We start from the raw sequence: 15,338 nt of genomic DNA on the forward strand, positions 1-15,338 counted from the left end.
GGGACTGTTTGAGGCTTCATGAACAGGAACTCCCATTTCGCTATCTGGAATGCTTGAAGTTTTGCGTAATGTTATTTCACTACTACTTCCTGAAGTATATGGCCCACAGTCTCCAGTGCTTGATGTTAAAAGCAGGTAGTTGTCATCACCTATTGGAGCGTGTCTGTGAAAGAAGAGCAGTTGTCTATATAGGTAAATATAATCTTAAAAACAAAACTAATTTTTCCATACACCATATTATTAATAAGTAGCCCATTTCATGGTTATGAAATTGTTTTTCAAGCACATGACCTTAAGATAAGGGTGGCAGTTAGCTAGTAGTACATGTACTGTAGCTGCATGAGCAGTTTCCTAAGATCTTTAGCAATAATGGGGTTTAGTATTTCAGCAGTCAGAACCTTGAGCTACAAAAAATCCATATAGTTGGGAATAGAGTCCTTATATTTACAGTGATGTTTACATATGTAAAAATTATTATGGATTGTTTTTCAATCTTGTTTTTGACTAAACCATTTATGCCACCTCTACCATTTTAATGCACGAGTCCAGTAAAAATAAAAACAATATTTCATACTTATGTGTTTTTGCTTTTGTATGTCAAGTTCTAACTACAGCACACACTATACTAGTTACATAATATAATAAATCTGCAGAACATTGTTCATGTTATACTAAAAGAAAACTTTTTAAGTGTTACTGGCAATTCCGAAATTCCAAAATGTAAGGTTCAATGAAGTGTAACTGCAAGCAAATATTGCTGTAGCTGTATTTCAGAGGCGGCAATTACTGCAAATATAACATTCAAATGAGAGAAAAATTTCCTTACACAAATTAATTTTTTTTTCTGGTGGCTAGGTCATGCTTCTTAGTTCCATTTTGCAGTGTTGATATTCAATGATCTGTAATTTTAAAAAGGTAATAGCCCGCATACATGTACTTCAGAATAGGAAATCACTGTTAATAAAATATAGTGAATTTTTTATAGTGCAGTCACTTGTTTTTGTTCTCAAAGGAGTTACCCTCCATGGTGTGCCAGTGCTCTCCATAGTGACTAGACTAATATCAAAGAAATATCTTTTAGCCTGGTCTTATAGCCAAGTATTGTGTCGTAATGATAAACACTATGACACAATGATAAAGTAAAATGGACTCAAAGACGAGGGCATTTTCTCTCATCTTCACCAAGGCTAAGCCCAGTTTTTCCCACGTCAATATTTGGAAGATGAGGTGACTAATGTTCACGCGTGTTGGCCATCTTGTTTGTGACCAGGCCGGTTAAAAGAACATGAATCATTACACTTCTAGTCATCGCAGAGTAAAAGCTTCCATTCAAGTGTTCTTCAGTAAAGTTCGCACTGATTCAATATTTTTTCATCATGGAAACGTCTAAACTTGAAAGTTGTGTCTATTTTTGTTATTACTAAGTATTAAGGACACAGCTGCTTTTACCTTGGAAACTGATTTTTCCTAGAGTTTTAGTGCTTTTGATAAAGTAGTAGTAGTAGTTATCTTGTGGCGGTCAACTGTTATTTATGTCGTATCTCTACCCAACAATGATGGGGGACTTTGAGAATTCGGGGTTTTGGGTGGGGGAGAACACACGTAAACAAAGTGTTTGTGTTCTGGTAGAGGCCGAGGGATATGCCACCTTCAGGGAGCCATAAGCTTCACAGGAGGGAGCAGCTGAGGGGAGGTGGGTCACTTGGGGTGGTGGGTGCACAAGGTACGAGTTGGTAAAAGGGGGTTGGGGTTGGTTGTTAGGTAGAGAGCATTGGACATAAATAACAGTATCACAAGACTACTATTTCATCATCAAAAGCACTAAAACTGTAGGCAAAATCAATTTCCAAGGTAAAAACAGGCATGAAATCATAACTTAGAATTAACACCAAGGTTGATTGTGCACTTGACAAGTTACATGGTAGAATGACGACACTAATAACGTTACTAAAGTCGCTCAGATAACTTAACGTAATTAGACCAAAATTACACTTTATTACAGACCAAATACGAACTTACTATTACACAATTAATTCTTCAATGACACTACACCGAAAAAAATATAGCATTGTAATTACCAAGAATAAGGTTTGAACAATGACTGTAAATCACAAAGGTACTTACCTTGCACAGTGAACGCACAAGTCTTCATTTCGTTGGACAGGAAGAGGAATGGAAAGTTGGAAACACACAACATTCTCAAATAACAATCCGTAATGACTGAATAAGGTAAACAAAATTTGTAATACCATAAACTGAAATATATGTTAAGAGACGTATTATTGTAATTAATTGTGAAAATATGGTTACTTTGAGTGCGTGGATCGGCATGTGTTAACTCTTCGAGTACTTCTTAACCCACAAGGTGTGGCGCATCACTAAAATCGACGCTTTGCATATTGCACAAGGATGACGTCAATATGATCAATGCTTTATTTTCAAATATAGTGGTAAATTTAATCTCTCCCTTAGCTCTGTTTCAGTGACGTCAACAGTCTCACCAGCCATTCAGCTCACTCTTGAACATAAAAGCCAAATTTCTCTTAATCATAGGTATCAAAATAACAATTGTAAACCTTCCATCAGCACTGGGGGGCGGGACCAGGGAGGCTTTCATATCCTGAGGTTTCAACATTTGAAAATTTATATAAATCTTTGTTTATATTGTAAATTTTGGTGATAATGGCTTTTGATGATGACACGTATTCTTTTCCATCAAATAGTGATAGAGAGACAGATTATTACAGTGACAGTGACGATAGTAATATTGGTTTAAAAGTTAGTGTGCAAATGTCAGTTAACATACACACACAAGTATGCACTGATTCAACCAATTAATAACTCCTGTATATATTTTGTAATTTTATAGGTGTTTCCTGAATAGCTCAGGAGTAATACTGTCATGAAAAAAATATGAAATTATCTCAGAATGTACAGCATAAAACATTCCAAAACTAAAATGCATTTTTTGAAAAAAGTTTTCTTTCCAAAATATATTCTTTTTAAATATCGATTTTCAAAATATCTTATACTTAATTTTTCATTATTAATCTGTGAAACAAGGAGAATACAACCATGTATAACATTAGGTGATAAGGTAAAAAACGAGCAAGAAAATATTGGTTCCATTACTGATGTTGCTAATGCATAATATTGCCGTCGTCCTTAAGTAGCAAGCCCCTGGCACCTCTTGGGTTAAATAATACGAAAATGCAATTTGGGTATTTGCAGTGCGTGAGTGATAAGGTCTCTGATTGGTTGGAAGAATTGTGGGGGGTGAATGACGTCATTGAGGGGGGAATGATTTCACACATATGTGGAAATTGACGCTGTATTTTAAGAAAAAAAATAGCAATACTGAGAAAAAAAAAAAAAAAAAAAAAAAAAAAAAAAACACACACACACACACATTCAGAGTCTTATAATGGACAGACAATACAGGAAATCAGAGAGACCAGTTGCAGGGGTATGTGAACTTTACAGGTAACGTGAAGTAAAATCGTAAAAACGTAGTTTCTTTTATTTCTATGAAACCAAAGATATCATGTATTATTAAATGTTATGACAGGGGCAACTATTTTATATAATAGTTATAAATGCATACATACATAAAAATATATATCATATATATACACAAATTGACACATATACTTTCTGGGCTCAGCTCGTGTCGCTGCGCGAAATATCCTTTAATCTATTATTTCTAGGGTAAATGTACTAACACATACCAGAGAATAAATAAATAAAGAAAAAGGTCAGTACAACTGACTCGCTCACCCTCCAAGAGGGTGTCGGTATGAACACTATGGCGAGTGAGACCACTACCACGAGCCGCTTGCCAATAGAAATCTCCCACTACAAAATCCCCACAAGAGGGGAGCCGACCCACAGAGTGGGCAGCAACTACTACTACTCCCTCCCATGCTGCCGACTGCTGCGCCTCTGGTGGCCATCCTTTTCAGTTAGCGCACACGGTATACACGTGCCCTTTTTTGCTCTGTGTTTTTGTGCCCTTATTTTTGGATTTACTTATCATGGAGCGTGCAGCCATCGCAGCAGCTAAGTTAAGTACTCAATGTTTATTGCTAATTGGTTTTTTCCGTCCTTGAGCCAGTATTTGCCGTTTTTTAGGTATAAATACGAACTCTAGGTCGGAAGCATGGCAGCATGGTTCTGCCTCGTGGCGGGTTCGTTCTTGGTCTTCCATACCCAGAACCTTCCCTTACTTTAGTACGCTCTATTTTTAGTCATCCTATTGTTTTAGGGTACAGTCTACGCGGTTTAGGTCATGCATGCATGTCTTTTTACCTTACGTAGGCTCCTTCTATCCAGACCCTAGCCACGGCTCTTAGTATCGGCCCCGGCTAGCTTTGAGTGGTAGACTTTCTTTCGGGTTAGTCGTACACTCCTGGATTGTTTCTCCTACTATTTTGTTTTCTTTCTTTCATGTTTTATTTATTTTATGATGTTTTTGTTAGTGTAGGCGTCTGGCTTCATCTAGCCTAGGTTATGGCCATAGGGCCCATGCGCTACCGCTCTTCAGTTCGGTTGCTTCCTTATAGCTTCCCTCTGATCAGCCGGTTGTGTATTCTAGGCCTTTTCGTTTCATTGTTTTGTTGTTACCGCCCCGTGGTCACTACGTGATCACGGAGCAGCCAGACGCCTGTCCAGTCATCTTCCCTCCTCCCGCTCTTCCATAGGGCCGGGGGGAGGGTTGGTCTGCCCACGCTCGCTCCACATAACCGAGCCTGCCTCCCTCTCCCCCCAGGCGGAGGGAGTAGAGGGACAGGACAGACCCAGACTGGACTCGACCTCTCCAGCTTCTCGGTCCGGCCGGATGGCTAGGGGGGGGGGGGGGACTGGCCTTTCCCCCCTCCGTAGCTTCTCCGTCGCTCCGTTGCTAGCGCGAGTCTGTGTGCCCTCTCGCCCTTTCCCACCTTACTGGGGCTCCTTTTCTACCGGAGCTCCGGCATCCAAGTGGAAAGGTGCTAGTCCACCCCGCAGGGTGGACTGAGGCATACAGTTGGTCTCTACTAACCCCTCCGTCGCGCTGAAGTCGCGACACGCTCCGCCACGCACTGGACTTAGTCCGGTACGTTCGATTTTTATAGGTTTAAGAATCAGTTATGTTAAACTAGTAAGTTTATCTTAAGCTACCTTAAACCATCCCCCCTCCCTTGTCTCCCTCACCGGATCTCTCCGGGGTTATAGCCTATTCAGGCGTTAAGGGAGGGGTTATGCCCAAATTTTTTCCGAGCTCCGGCATGCAGCGGAGTTCTTCTGTCCTTTAGCCTGTAAGTGATAGCCTTTAAGATGCTCATGTGTCTTTTCACTTACAGACCACCAACTGTGAGCATCCGGGATGCGCCGCCACGCTTCAAGACCCCTGTGGACATGAAGTTTGCCGGTCCCATGCTCCATGCGCGACTCAGCACGGGGACCTCCAGGTCTGGTACCACGAGACATGCACCATCTGTTATGATCTGGTGAGCCAGCTCTTTGACGGGGTAAGTATTTCCAACTCCGTTAGCCAGTCCCTACTTCGTTATAGTTCTTAAGTTTAAAAAATTCTAATCTTTCTTAAACTTAAGATAAAAATACAGGGGATTTCGCATCTCCTATAATTTTAAGTTAAGCTTTTAATTTAGTTTTAGTTTTAAGTTTAATCTTAAAAACTAATAAATACCCTCTCTTCCAGGCTCCGGCTGTGAGGGAAACCGCACTGGCAACCCTGCGGGCCTGGGTCGGCGGTTTTGGGAAGAACGCCGCCAAGGGTATGCCCTACATTCTCGAGAAGAGGTTGGCGGTCCTGATCTTCCCCGGAGGCAAGTCAACGGGCTACGTCGACCCAGCAGTGGCGGCCCCGACTATTGCGTTCATTCAACAACAGCTCGCTGCCTCGTTGACGGATCCAGGCCAGGACATCTCCTCGGAAGTCGCGACATTAGATCTTAATATTGAACCCATGGTAGGTGTAGACGACCTGTTGGTCGAGGTAAGTACGTTGGACGCCCAAGGGATGCCCTTGGGTGCCACTGGATCTTCTACCCCTGCAAACTCTCCATCCTTCCAAGGCTTTACAGGTACAGAACTGTATACTTCTCCTGATGCTTCCGTTAGACCTAAGGTCAAAGGACAAGCAGTGAAAACCTTGACTAAGACGTCGTCGTCGTCTAAAAAGACGGCGTCGGCGTCATCATCATCTCGTAAGTCTCCGGCTAAAAACCCCGGAGCAGAGAGGTCTAAAGCTTCTGGGTCCGGCTCCAAATCCTCTAGGAGTAGATCCTCCAGGGAGAGATCACACACTCCAGCGGAGTCAACTGTTCCACTACCTTTGGTTCCGGTTCAGAGCCACCCGTCCACCTCCGCAGCAGCTCCGGCCATGGACCCCAACACTGGCCTGTTGCAGCAAGTGGGCGATCTAGTGGGGTCTCTGAAAACCAGTATGGAACAGATGTTCTCCCGGTTGTCTGATAGGATCAGCTCCCAGGACAACATTATAGCCGGACTGAGCCAAGCTCCGCTAGCTTCTCCCCCACCTTTCAGCACAGGGGGAGCGCAATTGCCTCCGTATGACTCTCTACCTCCGTTCAGTATGAACAATCCTTGGAGAGTAGCGTCATACGCCCCCTTCCAGGACGGGCTTATTTCTATCCCGGAATGTGGAACTCGGAGGATTGAAGACTTCGAGTTCTACCCGGAAGACCTTCAGCCTCCGTTCATCGGCTACGCCAGGCTCACCGCCTCTGCCATGACTCGAGACGATAAGGTACCGAAAGAGACAGTCCTCTATTCACGAGACCAGGCTCAAAGAGAATGGCTCAGGTGTCTAGAGGACATGGACTGTTCGAACACGAGAATACAGCCATTTAAGAGTCCTTTCACAATCTTTACAATGGAAGAGAGTACCCCGCTCCCTTTCTTGACAAAGATTGCTTCGGTTACCATTCCAGCAGCCCAGAAGGGGGATTCGTTGCCTCAGCTGAAAGAAGCGGACCCTACGTCTCCTTTACTTCCCTCAGCCGGTGAGTTGTGGGAAGATCTGCCCAACACTTTTTCTGCGGGCAAACTCAAACCAGACTGTGCTATGAAGCAGTTTGGTGAGAAGCTGCCTAGACTTCCGGATAGCCTCATTCAGGCAGAATTTGATGCCAAGTCTAGGCTGGCCAGGTCTATCAATACCATGGCCATGACCGAGGTGGCTACCATTTCCTATGGTTCTGAGCCACTTTTTAAGCTTCTCACCAAGTCTCTGACTCAAACGGTGCAGTCTGATATGTTCGAGTTCGCCACGGCTAGAACAAACTGTAGGAAACATGTCCTCCAAGAAGCAACGATTCGGCATGAACCGAATAAGTTGCTTGCATCGAACATCTGGGGAGCAGACCTCTTCCCAGATGTGATGGTGAAGGAGGTCCAGGCAGAGGCTACAAGGCTGAACCAAAGCCTTAAAGATCGTTGGGGTCTTACGGCCAAGAGACGCCAAGATCAAGTGGTCAGAGGTAAGGCTCAGAAGAAACCCAGACGTTTCCAGCCTTACCAGAAGAAACAGCCACACTTTACCCAGCCGGTTCCAGCTGTCCCGTTGGTGCAAGCAGCCCAACCTTCTACCTCCAAGGCTCAATCGCAGCCGATCTATGTCATTTCCCCCCAGCCTCAACCCTCCACCTCTTACGCTCTCTCCCCAGCCTTCAATCAAGTCTTCGAGGGCCAGGCTTCCCAGAAGTATGACCGCTCGGGTAAGGGAGGCAGAGGTAAGCGATCCTTTCGTCAGAGAGGATCGGGAGGGTCCTTTAATAGAGGAAAGCATTTCAGGGGAGGCCGCGGAGGCTACCAACACCAATGAGAACTTTCAGGTAGGAGGGAGGCTGTTTCACTTCCGCCACCGGTGGAATTTCAGCAAGTGGGCGCAAAGCATTGTGTCAAAAGGCTTGGGTTGGAGTTGGGTAGCGAACCCGCCCCCATCCAGACCTTTCCGCCAACTTCCATCCAAAGAATTGACGGAGTATGCGGAGGACCTCCTTCAGAAAGGAGCTATAGCGAGAGTCAAAAGGTTTAAGTTTCAAGGGCGCTTGTTCAGCGTGCCAAAGAAAGGCTCACAAAAAAGAAGGGTAATCTTAGACTTGTCCCGCTTAAACTTAGCCATTCGCTGCGACAAGTTCAAGATGCTCACGATCTCGCAGGTACGGACCTTACTTCCCCGTGGGGCCGTCACCACCTCTATCGATCTTACAGACGCTTACTATCATATCCCTATTGCAAGGCACTTCCGTCCGTATCTGGGCTTCAAGATAGGAGATCAGGCATTCTCCTTCAAGGTAGTTCCTTTCGGGCTCAACGTAGCACCCAGGGTGTTCACGAAGCTGGCGGAAGTGGTAGTTCAACAACTAAGATCGCAGGGGGTTATGGTAGTAGCGTATCTCGACGATTGGTTAATCTGGGCTCCAACAGTCGAGGAATGCCGCAAAGCAACACTGAAAGTGATTCAGTTCCTGGAATATCTAGGCTTCAAGATAAACAGGACCAAGTCCAGACTCACTCCAGAGTCAAACTTTCAGTGGCTGGGCATTCAATGGAATCTATCCTCCCATACTCTGTCGATTCCATCAGCCAAGAGAAAAGAAATAGCGAAGTCAGTAAAGCAATTTCTGAATCACAAACTTGCGTCAAGAAGAACCCAAGAAAGGATCCTGGGTTCACTCCAGTTTGCATCAGTGACAAACATCTTGATGAAAGCCAAACTGAAAGACCTAACCAGAATCTGGCGCTCACGAGCAAATGTCAGGTCCAGGGACAAATTATCCTCAGTCCCTCAGATTCTACGGAATCGACTACGCCCGGTGGGCAAAAGTCAAAAGAACTTATCAATATCAGTGCCCCTTCAGTTTCCTCCTCCGGGGATTACCATCCACACAGACGCTTCGTTAAGCGGTTGGGGAGGGTATTCTCAGTTCAAGAAAGTTCAAGGAACTTGGTCACCTCAGTTCCGTCAGTTCCACATAAACGTTCTGGAAGCAATGGCAGTGTTCTTGACTCTAAAAAGGTTACGTCCGCCGAAGTACTCCCACATAAAGCTAGTCTTAGACAGCGCAGTGGTAGTCCATTGTATAAACAGGGGAGGCTCCAAAGCACGTCATCTAAATCATGTCATGGTAGCCATCTTCTCCCTGGCGGACAAGTTCAGTTGGCACCTCTCCTCCACCCATATAGCTGGAGTGAGAAACGTCATAGCAGATGCTCTATCCCGATCAGTACCTCTAGAGTCGGAATGGTCACTGGACAGCAGTTCGTTCCAATGGATTCTTCAGAGAGTTCCAGGCCTACAAGTGGATCTCTTCGCATCCCAAGCGAACCACAAACTCCCATGTTATGTGGCCCCCAACCTGGACCCTCTGGCCTATGCCACGGACGCCCTGGCCCTAGACTGGAACAACTGGGAGAAGATTTATGTCTTCCCTCCAGTGAATCTTCTCATGAAAGTACTGAACAAACTCAGGACATTCAAGGGTCAAGTGGCTCTAGTAGCCCCAGACTGGCCGAAGAGCAATTGGTACCCTCTAATTCTGGAACTGGGTCTTCGTCTTCCTCTTCGAATTCCCAGTCCCAGGCTCTCCCAGTCAGTGCAAACGAAGACTGTGTTCGCTTCCTCAGGAATTCTCAAAACCCTAACTTTATGGACTTCATGAAGTTTGCAGCGAAAAGAGATGCGAATATTGACCCTCAAAATATTCTCTTCTTGGAATCTGATAAAAGGGATTCAACTTTGAGACAGTATGACGCGGCTGTCAAAAAGTTAGCAACCTTCCTGAGAGAATCAGATATTAGAATCATGACAATCAATTCAGCTATATCCTTTTTCAGGTCTTTATTTGAAAAAGGCTTAGCAGCTAGCACCATTACGACAAACAAGTCAGCCTTGAAAAAGATTTTTCAATTTGGTTTCAACATAGACTTGACAGACTCCTACTTCTCGTCTATTCCCAAGGCTTGTGCTAGACTTAGACCTTCTGTAAGGCCTACGTCAGTATCATGGTTCTTAAACGATGTTCTAAAGCTGGCTTCAGAAACTGATAATGACACATGTTCATTTATAATGCTCTTAAGAAAAACTCTATTTTTATTAAGCTTGGCCTCAGGAGCTAGAATTTCAGAACTGTCGGCATTATCCAGAGATCCGGATCACATTCAATTTCTCCCCACAGGGGAAGTGATACTTTCTCCGGAACGTAGTTTTATAGCAAAGAATGAAGATCCTTTGATGAGGTGGGAACCATGGAAGGTTGTACCCCTTCCACAAGATATATCTCTTTGCCCAGTATCGACCTTACGAGCCTTTCTGTCCAGGACCTCCTCATCCTCATCGGGTCCTCTCTTTAAGAGAGAAAAAGGTGGTACTTTATCTATTAAAGGCATCAGGCAGCAGATCCTGTACTTTATTAAGCAAGCCAATCCTGACTTTTCCAAAAGCACATGATGTCAGGGCAGTAGCCACCTCAATTAACTATTTCCAACATATGAATTTCGATGAGTTGAAAAAATATACTGGATGGAAATCGCCGACAGTATTTAAGCGTCATTACTTAAAGTCCTTGGAAGCTCTGAAATTTTCAGCAGTTGCGGCGGGTAACATAGTTTCCCCCGACTCTGCTTAATCTTTAGTAGAAGATCCAGTCCTCCTTTCTACCTGTCTCACCCAACAGTTTGTCTATGCCTGTCAGGTTCATCTACGTTTACCTTAGGTCTTAGCTGCTCTTATGGTGATATGGTGGGTGTCCCTTATTTTTTTGCTAGGGACACTCACAATCGATTGTATGTATTGATTTATTTGATGTGATCCCCTTATTTTTATGCTAGGGGATACATCTTATTTACAATGGTTACGGGTTTTGTATATTAAGTCATATACATTCCCTTCATTTATTATTATCATTGAAGTTTGTTCTGTTCAAGTTATTGTTATAATTGCTTTTCAGTTTTTTGTACATATCTATACACAGATACTGCTTTTAACATATATTCCATGTAAACCCTGTATATATGTAAAAATTAAGTTAATTTTAAGAAATATTATTAGCATTAAGTTTAATTTAAGTAATATTTCTAATTTTGTATCATTGTGTATATGTATATTTATTAGCAATTATATTCCTTCTTTTTATGTTATCTTTTATTTGAGACCCCTTTTTGTTTTGTTGAATTTTCTTTACAATCTTGTGCTATATCTCTGGTACGATTTCGCGCAGCGACACGAGCTGAGCCCAGAAAAGGGATTTTGACGTAAGGAAAAATCTATTTCCTCGCATTGGCTCGTGTCGCCAGCGAAATCCCGCCCTACCCATCCCATCGCTCAAGATTGTCTGCTAACTTCAGGATGGCCACCAGAGGCGCAGCAGTCGGCAGCATGGGAGGGAGTAGTAGTAGTTGCTGCCCACTCTGTGGGTCGGCTCCCCTCTTGTGGGGATTTTGTAGTGGGAGATTTCTATTGGCAAGCGGCTCGTGGTAGTGGTCTCACTCGCCATAGTGTTCATACCGACACCCTCTTGGAGGGTGAGCGAGTCAGTTGTACTGACCTTTTTCTTTATTTATTTATTCTCTGGTATGTGTTAGTACATTTACCCTAGAAATAATAGATTAAAGGATATTTCGCTGGCGACACGAGCCAATCGCCCAGAAATAGATTTTTCCTTACGTCAAAATCCCTTATTTAAGCATAAATTATGAAATAGATAGAAGTCAGAGGTTATCACAGGGAATAAGGAATAAAATTTTATCAAGATTCAAGAATGTTTATTAATATTATCATCATCACTGTCTATTTCTGTATTTCTGTAAATGACAGTATTTTTATAATGAACCTGCTTTTGAAAATAAACCCCCATTAAAGGAAGAATAACATATAGGTTAACATACTAACCTAACCAACCTAACCTGGTACAATGTGTTACCTGGCTTGACCCCTTAAAGGAACACAAACTTAAAGGAAGACTAACATATAGGTTAGTATACCAACCTAACCTAGTACAACATTTTACCTGCCAGGGGGGCATAAGGAACACTTACAAATAGGTTAGCATATTAACCTAACCAGCCTAACCTAACCTAACCTAAACTAGTACAATGTGTTACCTGGCCGGCCTGGACGCCCCTCTTAAGGGGGCCGACCGGAACCTCTATATATGGGGGTATAGGGCAAAAAATGCAATGTCATGAAAAAATTCATGGAGGTTCATATGGCAATTGAGAATATGTATACGAAATATTTCGTCAAAATTCCTCTTACTTTCGTAGTTACAGGTTAAATAGTATACATAAGTCAATAAGCCTAAAACATTCATCCGTACAAGAAAATGCAATATTTCTTCTGTTATCGTAAATTTTGATAATTATTGTCAAAGAAATTGTGAGAAATGGCATCTGTAGAGATTCCATGGGTTGCAGAGAAGAGTATCAACTATCAAGTTCAGCCATGATCAGTGTGACCACAGACTTCAAGTAGTCTACATATTCGAGTTACACCCCTGACATTCGCTTGCTTTTACATATGTTTGTCTATGTTTCGGCAAGAATTTCATCATGCCAATGAGGAAAAGACAAGGAAAACATCTCGCTAACATAAAGACGAAGAAAATTCGCTCTATTATGATTACAGAATATCATAATATATGCGATATTAGCGTAGTTAGTGAAGAGAGAGAGAGGGAGGGTTGTGTAGTAAGTAAACGCCCCCATCTTGCCTGAAGCACATGTCACACTGTCCCCCAGGCTACGACCTTTGAGCAAAGGGATCTTAATTTATGATAAATAACATAGTTTTGGTTTATTAATACCCAAAAAGGAATATGAAATTCATAATAATCATGATTTATTAACACTGTATATATATGAAATTCATAATAATCATGATTTATTAACACTGTCTTTGTAAAAAGAGAGTACAACTTCGAATTTCACTTCTTGACATTCTCTTGCATTTACGTTAGTTTATTTTTGTTTCGGCAAGAATTTCACCATGCCAAAACATAAAAATACTAGGAAAACATCTAGCTAACATGCAGAAGAAAATTTGCTGTAATAAGCTGAGTTAGTGAAGAAGAGAGAGAGAGTTGCGTAGGAAGGAGTCTTGCCTGACGCAGTGCCCCAAGCTACGATATATGAGCAAAGGGATCATCATTTATGATTAAATTATGATAAATAAAATAGTTTTGGTTTATTAATACACAAAAAAGAAATATACATTCATAATAATCATTATTTATTAACATTGTCATGAAAATACGAAGAAAAACTTTGAACGCCCGTATCTCAAAACTATAGTTATTGACCTTCAAAATCTATCTTCTCACTTAGTTTTAAAGCTATAACATTGGAATTTGGTATATAACTCAGAAAGACGTTATAGAACAATCAAATGAATCCCCTTTTTCCAATTTTTGTTTCGTCTTTTTTTTTTTTTTTATAAATTTTGTTTTCCTAATTTATAGGGTTTATTTTTTTACCATAATGAAAAATTCATATCTAGCAAAAAAATGACTTTTAGAAAAAAAAACTCCTCATTTGATTGGAGGTCTACATCAGGTCTATATATGGTAGTAATCCCAGGTCTTAATATTAAATATCAAGGGAGGAGATAGAATTTAAAAAATAGTTATTTTCGGGATATATCGCCCTAGTCACAAAACCGAAGGTCAAAGGTGAAAATCATATGCGGTTTGGAGAAGTCCCAAGTCACCTTATTAAGTGGTATGAATATCAAAGTCCTGTCCTTAAAGAATGGCATTAGCCAGCCGGCCCCCTTAAGGAACACTATCATATAGGTTAACATACTAATCTAACCAACCTAGTAGAACATGCTACCTAACCAGGGGGAGGACCCTAAAAGGAAATGTAAAATAAAGGTTAATATACTAATCCTAACACATCTAACCTAGGACAGAGACCATCAGAAAATACATACGGTAATTTACCAAAACAGAAATGTTTGTAAATGCATAAAATGAAATATACTAATATAAATGTACTACATGTTCTCATAATAAGGTAGCATTTTAACAAAGAAATTGTTATGGGTGAGCAATGTGTTCTAAAATGATGAACAAAAATAGACAGACATGAATAATGGAAAGAGAAGGGAATGACTTGTGCAATTTAAAATGTTTATAAATAAAAAAAATGAAATATAATATGAATATATGAATATTATAAAAAGCTAATAATAAGGTAACATTTTAACAAAGGTGTAATAAATACATTTCAATATTACAGTATCTGTAAATAAAAACCCATGACCTGAGGTCATGGCATTAGGAGGGTCCTACGTGACCAATGCAGATCTAGATTACGCTATGCGCTGTCTGCAGTAGCCTGGTTTAAATCTGTACATTGTCAGCATTTGCATTAATGATAACTTTGCACAACAACTTCCATGGGAAGCGGTTGACCTGTTAACCTACGCCGGAAACTTGTAACTTCCGAGCCGGTGGACTACGTATGTTTTTATATGAATCGCTGAGATAGCTAATGTTCCGCTATCGACGTGATGCTTTAGAATGGCAGTTCCGTGCCAGCATTCAAACATATCGGTCTCCCGACCGAACTGCATCTCTTAGTATGGAGTTACAGAATAAAGTTGTTATATCTTTTCAACTTATCTGTTTGAATCCTCTCCTTTAGTTTAAGAAGAACCACTCTACTAAGATATCACATAGGAGATGGAAGGAACCAGAAATACTTACGAATGACAGTCGTAAGGAGAAACAAAAAAAATCTTTCGCAAAAGCGAAGAGACTCAGACTGGTGGCAGCTTCAGACGAAGAATAAAATTAACAAGACCCATATCAGCCGACCGAAGATCTACAAGAACCACACCTTCGAAATCAAAACTAAACAGAGGAAACGGGATCTTCAATCAACGCAACATTTTATGAAGATGAAGATATGTCCTTCATCGAGAAGAATACAAGCATCAACATCGACGTTTGAGTGACTGTTGTCACTTATCTTCGAGAATCAACACCGGACGAGAGCAGCATCGAACATCAACAGAAAGAAGAAAACACACAAAGGAAACATCGCGCGAGATCTAGCAAGGACGCAAAGAGTAGAGCAAGAGGAAGTAATGCAAGGACGGAGGCTGTGACGTCATCAATCTTGGACTTCTTCATGCATCGTGCGCCTGAGAGAAGACCGTGACGTCATCACGACTTCCGACGCGAGACGACAGGAACTGAGACGTCATCCCATGTCAACAATCCTTCACCATATAATCTGGAGCTAAGTACCATTTTATCTATTCAGGTTCTTTCCTCAGTGAAGTGTTGTTCATCAGGAGTCGATCGTCC

General features: G+C 41.8%; 1 protein-coding gene across 1 annotated transcript in view; it reads right to left on the bottom strand.

Moving 5' to 3' along the window:
* Window positions 1-15,338, bottom strand: part of LOC135206036 (ras GTPase-activating protein 3-like) — a gene marked incomplete in the record, with an annotated part of 518,306 nt that overhangs the window by 424 nt on the left and 502,544 nt on the right. The window contains 1 exon segment of the mRNA XM_064237213.1: window positions 1-163. This exon segment is cut by the window's left edge and continues 424 nt beyond it. Coding sequence (XP_064093283.1) covers window positions 1-163 — 163 coding nt within the window.

This window comes from Macrobrachium nipponense, chromosome 11 (assembly GCF_015104395.2).
Source record: "Macrobrachium nipponense isolate FS-2020 chromosome 11, ASM1510439v2, whole genome shotgun sequence".
In the NCBI taxonomy this organism is placed as follows: Eukaryota; Metazoa; Arthropoda; class Malacostraca; order Decapoda; family Palaemonidae; genus Macrobrachium; species Macrobrachium nipponense.